At 40.0% G+C, this 18,829-nt stretch overlaps 1 protein-coding gene across 1 annotated transcript; it reads right to left on the reverse strand.

Moving 5' to 3' along the window:
* Positions 1-3,617: 3,617 nt before the first annotated feature.
* On the reverse strand, positions 3,618-17,979 carry LOC144043546 (polypyrimidine tract-binding protein 2-like). Its single transcript, XM_077557292.1, has 17 exons — positions 17,844-17,979; positions 17,180-17,201; positions 16,950-17,001; positions 16,585-16,748; positions 16,425-16,496; positions 16,238-16,309; positions 15,999-16,157; positions 15,182-15,292; positions 14,079-14,244; positions 13,547-13,624; positions 13,207-13,319; positions 10,960-10,993; positions 9,270-9,362; positions 9,071-9,187; positions 8,885-8,984; positions 7,388-7,465; positions 3,618-4,947 (listed from the first exon to the last, which is right to left on the reverse strand). The coding sequence occupies exons 1-17, from the start codon at positions 17,849-17,851 to the stop codon at positions 4,818-4,820; spliced, it is 1,569 nt and encodes a 522-aa protein (XP_077413418.1). The 5' UTR covers positions 17,852-17,979; the 3' UTR covers positions 3,618-4,817.
* Positions 17,980-18,829: the final 850 nt, after the last annotated feature.

An 18,829-nucleotide genomic window follows, 5' to 3' on the forward strand; every position in this document is an offset into this window, starting at 1 on the left:
TCATTTATTGTGCTGATTAGAATGCCTCAAGAGGGGGATTCATATTTCACTGTGCTGTTTTTGTGGTGCACGGCAGCACACCGAGAACCAGATCTCTCTCTCTCTCTCTCTCTCTCTCTCTCACACACACACACACACACACACACACACGCGCACACACTCACACACACACGCACACAAGGACACGTGGTCCCCACAATGATAGTAAAAACCCAGAAAATGGTCTCCAGTCTCCATGATGTGACACACACACACACACACACGCACACACACGCACACACACACACACACACACACACACACACACACACAGTTGGGTTTACATGTTTAGTGGGGCCATCTCATTGGCATAATGCATTTCCAAGCCCCTTCCCCTAACCCCAACCTTTGAAAATGATTGCCTACCCCCATTCCTAACCCTAACCTCAACTATAATCCAATTCAAACCTAAACTCTAAAACCAAGTTTTGACCCTCAAAAAGAGGTTTGGACTCATGGGGACCACCAAAAAACGGTGAGGGGGTGGAGAAGTTGGTCAGCAGGTGTAAAATGTCCTCACAAGGACACGTGGCCCCCACAATGATAGTAAAAACCCAGAAAATGGTCCCCAGTCTCCATGATGTGACACACACACACACACACACACACACACACACACACACACACACACACACACACACACACACACACACACACACACACACAGTTGGGTTTGCATGTTTAGTGGGGCCATCTCATTGACATAATGCATTTCCAAGCCCCTTCCCCTAACCCCAACCTTTGAAAATGATTGCCTACCCCCATTCCTAACCCTAACCTCAACTATAATCCAATTCAAACCTAAACTCTAAAACCAAGTTTTGACCCTCAAAAAGAGGTTTGGACTCATGGGGACCACCAAAAAACGGTGAGGGGGTGGAGAAGTAGGTCAGCAGGTGTAAAATGTCCTCACAAGGACATGTGGTCCCCACAATGATAGTAAAAACCCAGAAAATGGTCCCCATGATGTGACACACACACACACACACGCACGCACGCACGCACTATAATATATAACAATAGTACAGTTCATATTTAATAGAAATACTAATGAATGTATTGATGTGTGTACTATGCAAATTGCTGAAGACATGTTTTGCCAGTCAAACTTTTGCTCTCTCTGACCAACCAATCAGTCAATTAATTTGAAATATCCATTGCTTAGAGGTTGGACAAGCAGTGCGAGCAAGAGAATAGATACTCAAAAATTCATTATTACCATTTCATGGAACCAATATTAGAAATGTATCTGTTGATCAGTGATTGCTATAGTGTGTTAGAGAATGTATTGCTGACCCCATCAGCCTGCCACGAGGTAATAAAGGATGATAGCTATACAGTATATCAATATCTATGCATGTAGTATTGAATCTTTTCTTTTCTGTATATATATTTCTCTCCTTCTGTTTTTTTCTCCACCTTCTTCAAAGCTTTCCAGTCCGAGACCAAATATCGAGTACCAAACTGTCATATCGTTCCTCATGAAGTCCATATTGAGATCTCATATAAAGTACCTGAAAGTGATACCTGAGTAAAAATACACATATCCTAACAGAATATAAGTTTGGTAGAAGTTAAACTCAAATTGTAGAATAATACTTGGGGAAAAAAGCATTTGCTGTACTCAAGTATCAAAATACATTTTCTGACCATAAATGTAGAAGAATTTTGATGATGTTTGTTTATTTTAATATATATATATTTTTAGCTCAGTGAGGGGTGAGGATGGCTGAAGTTTGCTGAAGACAAGCAGACTAAGTACAAGGATTACTGAAAGCATGTACCGTGGTCTGACGAGACCAAGATAAACTTATTTGGTTCAGATGGTGTCAAACGTGTGTGGCAGCGGCAACTGGGTGAGGAGTACAAAGACTTGAAGCAGGGTGTGGATTGATAAATGGATGGATGGACTTAGCAAAAAAAAAAAATTCTGGCTAAGTCAGGCATATGACCCATGTTACCATGGCAACGATCACCTCCACATTTTCTGCCTCGTTTGGGTGACAGTAGCTCATTAAGGATTTCAGCTTTGGAACAGAAGGGTCACATTTTGAGTCATCCCGCCCTTGAGCAAGGCATCAACCTCCCTGCCCTCCCCTCTAACACCAATTCAAGAGGTGCAGGACTCATTCTCACCTCACTCCTTGGATTGTATGCTAGCGTGTGTGTGTGCGTGCGCACCGTCTTCCTGCTGACTCTGTCCAGGGATGCGTTGCTGTCACCCCCCCGAGCTTGCCATTTAAGCAACCCAGTGGGCGTCGGTGGCATATGCTAATTTTCTTATCAACCCTAGGACAATTATGAATGCACTCTCCAAATTCCGCTTAGCATCAAGTGACATAACAAGGCATAAAGGAAGCGATAGGAAATTAAATTTGGTGCACTTAGTGGTTGCTGACCCATTGTTTTATTCCCAGTATAAAAAAGACCACTGTTGTTTTGATGTCTAATTTCAACCAAATAATGTTTTTTTTTGGGGGGGGGGGGGGGGGGGGCTTGGTGAGATTAGATAGATAGATAGATTTGGGAAAATTAAGTTTTTTTTTTTTTTTACTCCTCTAGATGGTGCTCTTAGTTTGAATATTAACTTGATTAAATCTCCATTGATCTTTAAACCAAGACTGCTATCTAGAGGAGTCAAAAAATATCACAACATGGATGGATCTAGATGAAACCATCCATCCATGTTGTGCTATTTTTCTATATCTAGATTCTAGATGAATCACCTGTCAGAAAGGCATCTTCATTGACCATCTGTTCTGCATGATGCGACAGTTGTCATGACCTTATTGTTTCCCGCTGAAATTCGATCCTCTTTCATTCAGCGCATTTGTGAGTTGACGACGTGACGTGATATTAGATCTGTTAAATAAAACACTACAAAGAAGACCAAGACTGATACAGATAGCACAATACAAACTATTAATATACATGCACGTATATTTTACACTTCACTGCAATTTCCTGCCATGTTTTTACTTGACTTTACTTTACTTAATTTTTGTTAGAGGCGTACAACCAGATTGGCGCCTGGTGTAAAGTGGTCATAACCTCACGATGACCTCTCGTGGAGAATCAGGGAAGTGCACTTTAATGCCAGCCAGAATTTTGCAACGACAGGAGCACACCCATTTTTCATATAAAGGTCAGTGTAGTCGTTATTGCTTATGGCTCCCTACTAAAAATGGTGTCACAAATTAATGACACAAAAATGAACACCGCCTCCCTTGTGCTTAGTGTAGAGGTCACATGCGCATGAGCAAAGTACCTTTTAGTGACTCACTTTTAAATACAAAGGTCACGTCAGGGTTTGAGTGTGTACAAGGTTGTATTCGTAACCTAAATGCTATATAAAATAGCTGCTTTAATTCAAATTCCACACGCACACTATTAATCAGAATGCTGTGTTTAGACTAGTGTGGGCACATATAACAGTAAAGAAAATTTGGGGGTTGACTTCCCCTTTAAATGTTTATATTGTGGAAATATTGTCATACAGCTATCATAGCTTGTCTTCCAAACTGAGTATTAAACAGGACAACCAACAGGTGGAAAGAGTTGTGAAAAGAAAAAGGAGAGAGAGCAGAGATAAATTTATTGACAGCAAGATAGGGATGACAGACATCCTGGTCTGAAAGCACACGACACAATTCCATTTCAAATGTTGGTTGGAGAAAAAAAAAGAAAAACAGTTGAATTTGTGCTCATCTGAGCTCTTTCACAAATTGTATAAAATGGTACAAACACATAAACTGAAAGTTGGATCCACACAGAACTAGATGAGTTAAAATAAAAACCAACAAAAACAGATGTCCTCAGCTGAAACAACACAAATATTAGATTTTTAACACAAATACACACATTTGTTTTTGTGTCTTTGTGAGGCCACGAGTATGGGCCCCACAATGCAGCAAAGACAAAAGGTGTGTGCGCACCCACCCACCAAAATATAAAACTAAGCAACACATTCAAGAAAAGGAGATGGGCAAATATAAAGGTAAAATAATTTGTCCAAACAGTCAAGAACGAAGTGTAATATCTAAACAGACTAAAGGCACATGTACTGTGATCTTGAACTGTCTCCTCAAAACCAGAGACCAAGACCAGGAACACATGTTGAAACCTTGTCCAGAACAGTTTTACAGACTTCAACAAAACATTACAGTTGTCTATCTATATGTCAAGTTCATTTCATGTCATACGTGTAAATCATCATTGTGCACCGTATTCCCATTGTAGTCGTCTCATTTGAAGGGCTGTGGCTGTCCACGATATAAACAACAAGCCTTGCCTGTTTCAAGGACTTCCATTTAAAAAATGATAATGTATATAAAAAAACAAAACAAACAAAACAATTGTCATTTACAATGCCAACCTGGCTAAATGCTGAGCACTATCTTCCTAAAGAACCCTTTTGGGGCGGAGAGGTTCAAGTTGCAACCTAACATACATGACCAAACGACCATGTGACACGACTGTATTTAACTGACAAGAGACTCAAAGGCCAGAAAGAGGCCAGAAAGCACGGCGGCCTCCTCCACTCAGCCTGCAGGCCCGGCTCAAAGTGTTGTGACGTGATGATGCTGGTTCACAATTTAGGAATGAACACAAGACCCAGCAAGGCAAGGCATCACTCCACAATGCTACAATCTTCTGGCCTCCCAATGGTCAAGAAAGGGAAGAAACTTTGAATTTGACGCTTTGTTGAGTTTTGACAATAGTGTACAACGACAGCGATGTCCTCGTTCAGAGCAGCACTTTCACGTCGGCCGCCAGGTTTAGATGGTGGACTTTGAGAAGGAAACTTTGAGATGGTGATTCCCGCCCATGTCGTAATTATGAAGATCTATCAGCGTCTGGATGGCCTCTTCTACTGACGACATCTGGATCAAGGCCATCTTACGGTCCCTGGAGGAGGAGGAGGAGGACAGTAATGTGTGACGCTATTATCAAAACCATCAATATGAAGGCTGGATTAAAAAAAAAAAAAAAAAACGGACTCAAAAGAATCAGGCCTCTACCGGATAAACGTGGCTAAAAATCTGATATGCATCATACACTTGTGTATATGCCCACTTCCTGATTTGAATTGTTTTCTTTTTTTGCACATTTATCATAAAGTTTTAAATGATCAAAACAATGTTAATGTCACAACATCTCACATGAAACAGGCCTGGCATAAAAAAAAATGGTGGTACCAGTGGAAAAAGACTGAAAAGAATACCAGAATAATAACAGTCATCCAAGTTGTGTCCTCTAATTAGTGTCTTCAAACAGGTAACTAACAAAAAGCCCAGTAATGAATTGACTCTCACAGAGTTGATTTGAACACTTTCCAGAGTCAAAACAATACCTGTAAAATAGTGAAAATATTGAACACTGGGAGAGAGTACAATTTTAACTCACTACAGGGAGTAGACATTTAACTCTCCTCAGACACTCCTAAAAGTTGACTCCTAAAATACCTGTCGAGGTGATCTCGGCGATAACGCCTTCTCTACACACCGTTTAACTCTGAAAACATTACAATAACACTAAGGGAGTTAAAATGAACTCCCACTAATTTTAACTCTCCAATGTTTGCTGTGCATTGAAATGGTGACGAGAGAGTTGTCTCAGGAGATTCGAAAGAAAATGTCTGCAAGACCATCACCAAGCAGTTTGCGACAGCAATCTCCCTGGATGTGGTCACTGGATACGCGACTCATTATTGGAGGTCAAAATGTGGTCATTGCTTGGGCAGGAACAAATGGTCCCCCTGTTGGCTTGCGCCATAATGCAAGAACTAGAACACTGGTTCGAGTGCCAATGACTGATGGCGACGAGAACCGCAGTTGAAAGAAATATCAGCGACAGAAATTCAGACATTATCATCATCTGTTCACAACTGGATGGCGGTTTATAGCCTTTTGCCCCAGAAGCAGCTTTTTTGGGGGGGATTGATTGAAATATTTCATATGTTTAGTTACGTTTCAACATACAACAACACAACTGTTGCCAAAGGGATAAAAACGCAATAAAGCGGCACATCAGTGTCACATCGCACCACCTGTCCACCAAAGTGGACAGGTGAGTCCAAAATGGACCTTTTTGCCTGCTTCATGTTCACAGATGGAAAAATGAAGCATGCCAAGGAAAAGAACACGCTCTCGACTGCAAAATGGAGGCCGTGTAACGTTGTGGGGCTGCTTAAAGGTGTCTTCAACGTGTGCACTGTACAATAACATCTTAAGAATATCAAAGTCATTGAGAGAGGAATGCGCTGCCCAATGTCAGAATACTCGGTCTCAGGTGCAGGTCAACAGGCGAATGATAATCAAAGGTGCATGTCGCAATATTGACGCAAACTGGAGTGTTAAAATAACTATATTTTTCACCCACGTGTTTTAAGAATTCTATAATGGACAGAAGGCACTACTGTGGCACAACGGCTGTTGCCCCTATTGGAGTGAAATAATGATTGGCAGTTCGGGACCGAATCTTAAGCTCTCCCTCTCGCTCCGGGGAAGTGCTGGGAAGGCGGAAGTGTTTCTACGAGTCCGTGGGAAAAGACAAGCGTGTTGCCACAGCGGATATAAAAGTGTGTCAAAATAATAATAAATCAAGACTGCAGTGCGACCCGCCGTCTTCCGGTGGCCCCTTTTTTTTTTACCAATTTGCCGACATGCAACGGAAGTCCTCCACGGAGGCGACTCTGATCGAGGGAAAAATCTCTCCTGTGTCCCCCGACCACGGTCAGAATACAGAGCAGGAAAGGATAACACTGTCTAGTGTGGAAAAAAAGGGCAAAACGGAAGTCGCACAAGCATTGCAGGAAGACGTGGATTCTCCTTGCTAAAAAGTTAAGACCTGGTCACGAAAAGGTGATAAAATAAAAACTAAAAACTACCACTAGCCATGTCTGATTTTAATTGGTTAATTAATTCCTTTTTTAAACTTACCATTTCTTTTTGTCAGATTAAAGTTATTTCTGTGACCACTGTGGGTTTTTCTTTTATAAACAAAAGGGTTCCAGCAATTTTGTCATTTGATTGTTGTGGAGTTATTTGCATACAATTTGGGTGTTTGAAAATGATGGTCGTTTCATTCATTTCAGTCTGCAAATGTAAACACAGGCAAATCATTAAGAAAAAAAGCTTCCCCTACATGTGTGTAGATTTTTGGGTTATTTTGGACTTTAATATGACAGAATGTGGAAGAAATGAAGCGGTGTGAATACTCTATAAAGGCACCATGTGAACGTTTGGTTGTCTCACCAGTCCAAGATGTCCCCCACCCTGCCCACAGTCAGGTGGGATGCGTTACACTCAAATGGCAGAAAAAGGATTGAAATTCAAGTGCATCTTACTGGAAGAACTTAAAGGCCTTGACTGTCCCGCCGCCATTGGAGAACAGGAGACGCAGGTCGTCCTCTCCGATGCCGTCCCTGGACAAAGAAGACACAAAATCAAAATCAAATGTTTTAGACAGGACAACGCATGCTTGTCTGCAGCCGATGATGATGTCCTCGGTGAGTTTTTTGGTGACTATATAATCGAAATTATTCTCAACTGGTAGCTGATGAACAGCAAGTTAAATAAGAACTAGATAAATAAATGATAGGTTGTTAGAAAAAGGCAAGCGCGCAAAGCTCTATTTTGGGAGCAGGATACATAAACCACGCATAGCTACCATCATCTTCACTCACGATGCCAAGAACACCCTCAGGCTCTTTCCAGCGTATTGCGTAATATCAAAGTAAATACCACCTGGTATATCCAGTTGCATACGGTACACCACATGGTACTCAAAGCTCTCATAGTGATGAATTTGTCTTATTGATCTTCTGTCCAGACAGATGTTATAATTACGTTCAAATGTGCAAAATGAGTGAAATTGTAAAGGCTCGCCATTGCTTATTGTTTATCCGTATTTATCACTTCCTGTTCTTGCCCCTTGTGCTCATTCGCTAATAGCCAATCAGAGTGATCAAATATCACACTGTTCCGAAGCCCATTCAAATATGGTCAATCCAACAAAAATGCTCCCCAAAAGCTCGGACGTTACAATAGTGATTTTATATATTCATCAGACGGCGCATACCGACGCCCGGACACTTCCAAACTTCTGAAGACAGATTGGTGTATCGAGGCCTTCATGGTCCCAGGAACACGAGTGTCCCAGGGTGAGATCACTTAACAATTACTGGTCTAGAATGCTGTCAAGTGTAATTTGGCATTAAATCATTAATACGTCAACCTTAAACATTTCTTGACAATAATATGTTACATGTGACCTCACTGGTCTAAACATGACATTCTGGTTAATATTACATTTGTGGAATATGAGTTGAGCACCCCGTTTTCCTCCATCTCAGGAGGCGGCCATTTTACTGCTTGCTGTCGACTGAAGATGACATCACAGTTGCTCAGAGCTCAGGCAATGACCAATCACAGCTCACCTGTTTTCTGAAACTGAGCTGTGATTGGTTGTTACCTAAGACCTAAGCAACTGTGATGTAATTTTCACTCGACAGAAGTGGGCAAATGGCCGCCCGAGATAATAATAATGCATCATATTTATATAGCGCTTTTCTATCTAATTAGACACTCAAAAACGCTTTACATTGGATAAAAACGGCTGGATTTTGCTGCCTAACTCATATTCCACTAATGCAATATTAACCAGAATACCATATTTAGATTAGTGGGGCTGGATCTCTGCTACATTGCTCAAAATAATAAAGGGAACACACAATTCACCATTGAACTACTGGTAATGTGTGATTTTGTACCACTATTGTATTTGTGCAGTTGTACCAAATGTTTGTGACTACAGAAAGGCTGCTGGATTGTTTAAGCTCTACCGGATGTTGGAGAGATGAAGCGTTGCAGAGGGAGGAAAGATGTTCTGGAAGTTTTTTGATCCTGGTTTCTTGAAACGATGTAGTGGAGAGCCAGAAAAATCTGGAGAGGAGAAAAAGTCTATGGTCACAGATTCTGGGATCAGTGAACATTGTATGAAGTTGCATTGTCACCATGTGTGGCCACACCTTTGGTTAGCAGCTGGTCATCCAGCCCTTCCCTGGGCAGAGCCACAGTTTGATGTTTGGACAGTGTCACTCTCATCACTTTACCAAACACCTTCTGACCATTCAGGTGGCTCATGGCTACAGTCAAAGCAAGCAAGTAGGGACACGTGAGTTGCATATGTTGGGAACGCGCACGTGTCCTGGAGCGCACAAAACTCACCCAGCTGAGCCTGGTTGCCATCTGATAACTGTATCAGAGCACTGTCCTTTTTATTGTAGAGGATCTTCACCCGCTGCACGTCACCATAGACACCTAAACAAAAGGAGACACAAAGAGAGAGGGAGAGAGAGGTGGACCAAGACAGGGAGAGAGAGAGAGAGACAGATAGAGAGAGCACAAGGTGGAGGAGAGCACGAGGACAGAAAAGACAGAGCAGGAGAGGAGGAGCCGACGTAGATAAAAGAAGAAGAAATGTGAAGGATGGAAGGAATTCAGTTAGTGCTAGAGAGACAAAGGATCAGAAAGGACAGGATCTTCCCATTTGACTGCCACTTGAATACAACACTTGTGTGTAACAATAGTTTTTGATTAGGACTGTCAACCATGACTTGTTTAGCATCTGTGTGTAAAATAAAACAGGGGCTTTGAAAATATAATATGATGAATGGTGAAAGAGGAAAAGGCCCTTTTAAAAGCAGATATGCACTGACCTAAAGCAGAAAAAACTGCATAGGAACTTTGGAGCGTGAACGCAGGATGACATACATGTACAGAAATCGTTTAAGAGGACAAAAATGTGATAGTGGCTGGTTGACAGTCTTCAAGATTGTAAGCGCATTCAGTTTGGAAGAAGCTCCAACTGCACACTTTCACTGTTTGAATAGAGATAGGAAATTCAAAATTGTGAAAGCACTTCTTTCATACAATCAGTTCAATAAAACAAATTTAACAAAAAACGTCTGTGTGATCAAAGAATCTTTTCTTGTGATGAGAACAAACACAGAAATCGATCAATGTGCCAAATAGGGCGGAACAATTGTTACTTGGATTTATCTATACCTGTGTTCTTGACTTGACTTTTTAGACTGGCAAAGGAGTGCCTCTTAGTAGGCAGTATAACATTTCTCATGCTATAAATAAGAAATATGACAAATGTGGTCAAATTAGTTAACAGACCATGTACAGTAAGGCTGACTGCAATACAGGGATCTTTCACACGATATTGCAAGAAATATCATACCATGACATCAATACCGTGATAAAACCAAAGTGTGAGCTTTCAATATCATTACAGCAGGTTTGCCAGATGAAAATATAATTCCGCCCGCAATAGGATTGTTTGTGGCCTTCGGCAAAAGTAAGTTGCCGATTCCTGCTTTAGACAAACCATATTGAGCGGACAAGCCCGTTAAAAGCAAAAATCTACTTAGAATTGGTGCCCATTGAAATGCATTGGGGGGGGAAATAAAATAAGAATTCTTCAAAAAAATGCTGATAAACCGCTAATATGTGCTGTCCATAAAAACAGAGAAATTACAGAGAAATAAAAAAAAACAAGTAGGTAGATATGCAGGTGCCAAACCACGAATATGCGGGGGGGGGTACTATATATGTAAACACTTTCCTGAGTAGTTAATTGACACAAAGACCTGTACGCAAAACTGCTCTAACATAGTTGATGACAATGCTCAACACATTTGTGATTTAAGTGTTTTTGTTCTCATCAAGTAATAGATCAGACCACCAGACCGCTTCTAGACTTGCTAATCGTTTAATGTCGAGAGCGCAGTGAATATTAAGAAAAAATGTATATCACTAATGAGAATTTACGAGAAACAAGAATGTCGAGTAGAGCAAACTGGATAAACAGAGAGAGATAAACAGACTGAAAAGTAGAGATTGAACATACCGAAGAGGGTAAAGAGACTTTGAGGCGTGACCATCTTTACAGAGAGAGACCGCAGAGTAGAGGACAGGAAGAGGAGGAGCAGAGGAGGAAGAAGAGGAGAGACGAAGTAGAGATCAGACCACCCAGCATTGGACGAGGGGGAGATGATGGTTTCCATGATGATGACGGTTGGAGCAAAGATTGTTTGGGGAGAGGTCAAAAATGGCACAAGTTGGGTGACACCGAATTACAAAACGGAGGGAAATCAATGAAAAATAAAAAATGGGGTAAAATTACAATATTAAAAGGATGCAGGGTAATAAGGAGGGCCAAATAAACACAACGTGGTTGAGGGGAGCAGCAGGAGGAGGAAAGAAAAAAGGTAGGGAAAGGAGAAAGGAGAGGAGGACAAAAACCAAAGCAGAGGTCAGTTAACAGCATCAGTGGAACATCAACGGAGTGAATGAGTGTTGGCTTGATTGGCAACACACACACACATGCACGCAGAGACATAGACGAAATCCCCAGGCGCGCGCACACACACACACAGATTCTGCTGGATGAAATAATTAGTGAAGGAAAAGAACATAGAAATAAACAAGGGAGGAAATAAATTCATGAATGAATGAATGGTTGGAATAGATCAAACCATAAGGGGTCAGCAATACATAAATGGAAGCCAGTACCAGGATATTGAATGGTATGTGACAATCATGACTGATAAAGACACAAACATCATAAAATACAAGATAAGTATTTTCTGTTTTGGAATATATACGTTAACAATGACATGACTTAAGCTAGCTAAGAAATTCACTCATATTTATTTTTTTAATCAAAACAAGGCTCTGTCTTCCACCCAAGGTCTATCTGAGAATGACAGCCTCACCCACAGCATCCATCCACTGTACTGCTTATCCTGTTCATGGTCTTGGGTTCAGATTTTTCAGTAGTAACAAATACAATGCTAAGATCAACTAATACCGCAGTTTACAAAAAGGGATAAAAAAAATAAAGGAGTGATCGCTAAATTGTCATCAGTTACTTCATGATTAAATAAAATGGCTTTTGTAGGATTGTCTGTTAAAAACACAAACTCCTGTTTAAAATTCCTGATATTTTCTTGCCATTTCCAAAAAGTCATATCTCTTTCTAACCAAGCCAACACAGCAGTTAACATAGCTGTATGACAGATGTCAATATATATGGCATTGATTATTATGCTGATTTTTAAATTTAGTTGAACAACAACCACACGTTTATGGGGGATTTTATAGCAGGAAAATAACCAAACTGAAACGGAAATGACGGTAACACAAAAACTGAAAACCAAAGTGCTTCTGGTACAGTAGAACCTCTAAAATCGAAGGCTCATGTGGTTGTACTTTCCCAACAAGGGGTGGAGAAGGTGAGAAAAGAGCACTTCACTATACATGTTGCCACTCACAAGAGTTAAGAGAGTGGTGCTTGCCATTTCACCTGTTGACACTGTTAAAAAGTCTGATCCATTAGGTGTGTGTGTCTGCAACGCAATTCATTTTCATTAAAGTAATTCAATTTGACCAGCTGGGATTACATAGAGCCTTGTATTACTACTAGAATGAAACCGACTGACCAAATGGAATGAAAATGCTCCATATTTCTTTTACCCATTCCAACTAACATTTGAAACTTCTAGAATCATTGTTACTGTTAAATTGTATCTTAAACAATGTTATGATGATGACAGTTTGACCAGGAGCAGATTGTGTTCAACCTTAGAGGTTCTGCTATACAAGAAATCGATATTACGACAGTATGTGCCGATCTGTCATGAGGTTGCGATGAACACAACAGTTGAACAAAGACGTTGACACATGCGGACAGAAATGTGAAAACCACCACTCCACTGTAAAGGTGCTCTCAATAGGGAGATGGGCAAAGATGGATTGAAATAGTAGAAAGAAACAGTCTCTGACAGAAAAGTAATTCAAAGAAGAGATTTTTCTTACAGATCTAACAATGAAGAACAAAAAAAAACTTTAGGGGTGATAGAGTTAACGGAAAACTAAGTACAAAGTACATGTATGCTAGTGTTCAGAAATAGTATATTTACTGTATATGTCTTGTAGCTGACGTTAATGTGTTAGCTTTTTTATAATAAAAAATATATATAAAAAATTTGAGAAGACACTTTCATGACATACTTAGTCAAAGACACAGCGTGCCATACTAACACTAAAAACATAAGTAGCATTAGCACTCAAGATCATGTGTATGTTGTTGTACCTCTTCATTCAGGTTAGATGCCAACAAAACTCCAGAAACTCCGGACCCCGACAGAGCAACACGTCCCGCGGCGGCTGCTGCTGCCGCGGCGGCGCTCAGAGGGCTCATGGCCCCTGTTAGCAAGCACAACATATAAAAGGTCTTCTTGAACAGCACATACAACACTACAACACAACATTCATCATCAACAACATTAGACATAAGGGACACATGCAGATGACACGCTACTGAATGTATTTTGCATCAGTAAAGAAATACAGTACAGCTTTCCAAGCTCTGATCTCAGAAATATATAAAAACATAATCAAAAAGTATGATAACAAAAATACACTGGAGGTACCTGGACCCTGCGAGAGTGAGAGAGAGGATGAGTAACCTGCCCCACTTGAGTATGAGGCTAGCGCTCCAGATGGCGTACCTTCAAAAAAGCACACAGAATTGTACCCAAAAGCAGTAATCGAACCAACCACATACGGTAGTCATTAAAGAGACACTAGAGTGAGCAATCACCATTGCAGCTTTGACAAAACAGCCGGAGTGGAACAAATGCCAAATATGAAGTGCCTTATAGGCTTATAATGTAATGTACAGATTATTTTTTTTGTTTTTATAAACTGTGAATGACAATGTGCAATAAAACTATGGCTGAATGGAATAAACAATGAAATTGCATCCCCCCAATATTGCGATTTAATACAAGATTATTGTTTTCAAGGTTTCTGGTTTCCGAGATTCTGGTCATGTTTGTCTCTACCTGAGCGGAAGGAACTAACATGCTGCGTTGTGACACATGGTATGTGAGGATTTCCTTTGCATTAAATGCAAATGGTTGCGGGGTACAGACAGCCAATTGTAATTGTTGGAATAATTACCTAATAAAGAATGGTCCTTGTTTGAATCTCCATCTCCAGTAGGTAGGTCTGGTCGAGTGTAATCTCGACTCTTATCATTGTTGTATTTGACGTTAAGGTTGACCAGTTTACTGAAATCGATCCTCAAAGTACAGCATGAATTATAGATGTTCTGTCCATCAAGAGACTGTGGAAGGATGAGGCAAAAGCATAACATAGTGTTAAGTATAGAGTTAAAGAGTCCTTGCAAACAACCATTACAAGCTGCAGAAAGATCATATTTGGATTGCCCACAGTGAATGTTTCAAGGACTAAAGAACTTAAACCCCAATTTCTCTAGATTCTACTGAAGAGTAACCATCGTAGCATAGATTTCTCATCTTTTTTTTCTTCTTTCTTTCTCTGAATTGGCCCTCTGTGTGGCTCCCAAAAACAGGGAAAAGTGCACACGACTAAACCATTAGGAAACCCTGGAAAGTGTTGCACTTCCGGCAGCGTCCTGTAAAATCTCACTAGTAGGCCTGCCCCTCCCCACCGCCAACGGTCGGCTAGAGCTGCAGTATGTAGAGACACGGCACTTATGTTGTGACCAGGGGTCTGGTGGCTAAGCCCTGATATGGATACTGTCACACTGGCAGTTTTATCAACAAACAAACAAACAAAAATTAAGCAAAACAAAGCTGCACTTAAAGCTTTTCTTGATGAAAACTAGGTTTTTACTCTACTTCAGCGGATTATTACATTTGCGATAATGACGCACAATTTGGAGTGACACTGGCTTTTTACTTTTATTTGTGAACCCTAGTTGTGACAACTTAAATGTTGGTTTATTAGAACACTGTCAAAAGTTGCACTAGAATGCCATCATAGACAACTGTGTGTAGTCAATTGAAACTTGTAGCACAATGAGAAGAGACCGTGCATCTGGATAATATGTATTATAGAGACTACAATCAATCAATCAATCACCCTACATTTAGAAACTATGCTCTATACAGGCTAAGGACCAACAGACTCAAATGCCCATAAAGCAATGTGTCAATGACAAGCAAACTAGAGAAGGGGAGACAATTTGCTACTTATGCTGTGCAGTGATCACAAGTTTTAACATTTGCAAGACCTACCAGTTTTGCTTGCTGGGCATTGACAGGATCACTGAACTGCAGGAGTGCTTGAAACTGGTTGTTCTTGGTGAAGGTGATTATCTTCATCACAGTCCCAAACTTACTGAATATCTGAAAAACATTTTTAAAACAACATGAGCAATTTAGTCTTTTCTAGATTATTTGAGATCATGCAATCAAAAGTATGAGGAAAAACATGCTTTATTTTGATATTTGACTATTAGCAACTTGTGTGACATAAAAAAAGGGCTGCATATGGAACACAACCTATTACTTTATCACAAATCAAGTCAACAATTTTATTGTTTTTAAGTTTTATTATTAAAAGAGTTTTCTTTTTTTTTTTTAACTGCCTGCTCAGATAATAAAGGTCTTAAATGGTAAAAATGAGTGATGGCGAGATGAAGCATCATACAGGCTTTGGACCATTTCAGCAATTGGTTCAACAAAGGGTTAATTTCTTTAAGCTTCATGCTCACAATCGACCCCCCCGATACACATATATTCGTGGATCTTTCCCAGCAATTTTGTCTCAATATTATAAAATACTTTTGTGTGGGTATGGTTCTACTTTCTCCCAGTTTTTTTTTTTTGGGGGTGGAATTGTTTTTTGAATGTTTATCAGTGCTTTTCAAAGAATTTGTTGGGCAAAATAAAAATAAATAAATAATAATAACTCACCCCACCCCTCAATGTTTTTCAATGGGCATCAGTTCTACACGGATTTCGCCGTTGGCGAGTGTTCCCTGTCTCATGCAAATGCAGGGGGCCACTGTTTCTATTTCTGTTTCTATTCCCCTGGTTCAAAATGTAGTACCTGTTGCAGAACATCGAGAGTCACGGGATAAAACATGTTGTCTATTATAATACGCAGGACAGGACTGGGAGGTGGAGCAAGGTCCAGAACCCCATGGTCAGATGATGGAGAACTTCCATCTTGAACTGCTGAAACCGCCTGTAGCACTGCCTGGGCTCTCTGGGAGAACACAAGAACATTCAACATCAGATTAGACCTGGTTATTCTGAAAGCTGGGTTTTTGTCAACAATATGAGTACCTGGTTTAGCGCAGAGTCTGTTTTCAGTTCCTTATGGTTCGAGTACTGGATAAAAACAGGACTATTTCTGACCTAAAAAAACACACACACACAAATTATAAAACGTATGCAGTATTGCTAAGCAAAATAGAAAATATATTCATTATGCCATCAAGTGAAAAACAATTCACATGGACAAATTTCCCACCTGCGGTGTAACAGCTGCGTAGTAGTTCACCATAGTAATGGCAGCTTCTGCTGTACTAAGCTCCAGAAACGCCTTGGAGGGAAAACTTTGTTATCAGTGAACTGCAAATCAACTCATTTTACTTGACAGTAACAGCATGAAACAATGTTATAGTTTATACCTGGTTTTTCCCCTTCAGCATCAGTATGTTGGTCACTTTTCCAAAGGGAAGTCCCAGTGCAATGACTTCTGTCTCTGATACTTCATTAGGAAGTTTTCTGATGTGAAGAACTCTGGATGGAGGAGACTCATCCAGACGCTGTTTTTTAGTGTCACTGCCGTTTGCTGAACACACACATATGCAAGCACTTTAAAGAAAAGTAGTAATAAAAAGTAGCAGTAAAAAGTAGCAATTTTATTTTATTTGCAACAAGCCTGGTACAGAGTAAAACCTTGCAGTATTTTCTTTAAATCAATCCTTTACTACTCTACTAAATAATGTTACCATTAAATTTAAGAAGAAAAAAAACAAACACGTTTTCTTACCAGTCATCGAGTTAGGGCTGCTACTGTACATATTGAGCTCATCTGAGCCTCTCTGGGGCAAAAACAGAACAGAAAAACAAATTACCTGCAAGGCTTTCATAAACATAAATGATGATCAATTTGTATCTGAATAGAAATAACCTTATTGCGCAGGCACACCATTATTGCTCACAGCTCAGTATCACATTTGTAACAGTCAAAAGGTTCAAAGAGTAAATAAGAATGCTTGCCTTCACACCAACCGCAACATCACTGCAAAAGTGAAGAACACATGGATAAGAAAACGAGATAAATGAGTCACAACATGCATGTTCACGTGTACGTGGGCGTGTATATGCAATACAATCATCTCGCAGACCAGAAACTAAGCGCTTCGGCTGTCATTTATCCCGTTTAACATCACATAACCGCATTTATTAATTTCACGCTAACAACGTGTTTCCATTGGTTATCAATAACTATGTTGGTAGTTTGTAAAGACCTCATTTCGACTTAATGAAGATGTTTCATAAAGTTACGCCCTCTGCTACACCTTGTTACAGTTAGCCTGCGACTAATGTGGCTAGCAGTGAAATGAATTGCGACCTTCTAATAAAACGCCACCAAAGCATTAGAGCACAGAGTTAAGTAAATTATACTTCCCTCCCTGCAACATCGCGCTGTTTGTAAATAAAAAGCAATACCTCCAAAACTAGCCCAGCTCATGGCTGTACGTAAGGTTTAGCTAGCTGGCACCAGGTCCTGTAACAGTACAGTATCGAGGGTTACAACGCAGCTAACATTTAGCATATCACACATTAAGAACGAGAGACTGCGTCACTCCAGATGTGTCACATGCATTGCTGAGACGCGAGTGTTCAGACGTATGTCTAAAAATGAGGACATTTTATTTACCCGTCCATTGCAGCTCTTTGTCCTCTTCTGCGTGAACGTACGTCAACCACAATGCCCGAACAAGTGGAAGCAAAATGGGCGTCTTCTCATCATCAGGACAGAGGACTCATTGCCGCCACCTTTTGCTTTGGAGGATGACATCAGAACACGTCTTGTCCTTGAGTCGTTACCAACATACGACGTTTCTAGGTTTCGATTACGAACGGTTTGATTGTTTTATATTTTTAAATGTATATACTTTGTATAAATATATATTACATATATTTACTTTATAACTTTAGTACTACATACTTAGTGTAGGCAGTAGACATTAGAGCAAGGTCTACTTTTTCTACTTTTTAAAATTGGGAGCGTCTTCTTGGGTCGGCCTACTGATTAGTGTGAAGGGCTGCCAGTTTGATACACACTACTGAAATAACATTTTTTTTTTTTTACCTTTAATAATCTTATTATTATAACTATTTATCATTAATAATGATATTCATTTATGTGAAAACACGGATCATTTTAAGGATTTTTCACAATCATTTGGAAACTGGCTAAATATCAATATGCAACAATTTATTTAGTAAAATCTCAACCTCTGCCAGTGTTGACATTTTCAAATGATCGCTTCTAAAGCACTCCTAGAAAAATCATAATGTCCCATCACTGGTACACTACTGTTAGAACAGGCCCGTGGGCTACTCATGGGATCCTTGGGGGCTACCTGCTGCCTGACAAAAGGCACAGAAAGTGCAGATATCTATTTTTAAATGTAGGGACTAAAAAGTAAACAGAAAAATAAAATGTTCAAGTACAGATTCCTGAAAAATATACTTAAGTAACAAAGTACTGTATTTGTATATTGTCACTTCCCACCATTGCATTTGTGTAATGCCTTTTTGTTTTTGAATCAAACTTGAAACAATGTCCTTTCAATGATAAAACATAAGTAGTCATCAGTTCAAACTTTAACCAATTACTTGGTCACCCACTATTAATCC

The sequence above is a fragment of the Vanacampus margaritifer genome, chromosome 2 (assembly GCF_051991255.1).
Source record: "Vanacampus margaritifer isolate UIUO_Vmar chromosome 2, RoL_Vmar_1.0, whole genome shotgun sequence".
In the NCBI taxonomy this organism is placed as follows: domain Eukaryota; kingdom Metazoa; phylum Chordata; class Actinopteri; order Syngnathiformes; family Syngnathidae; genus Vanacampus; species Vanacampus margaritifer.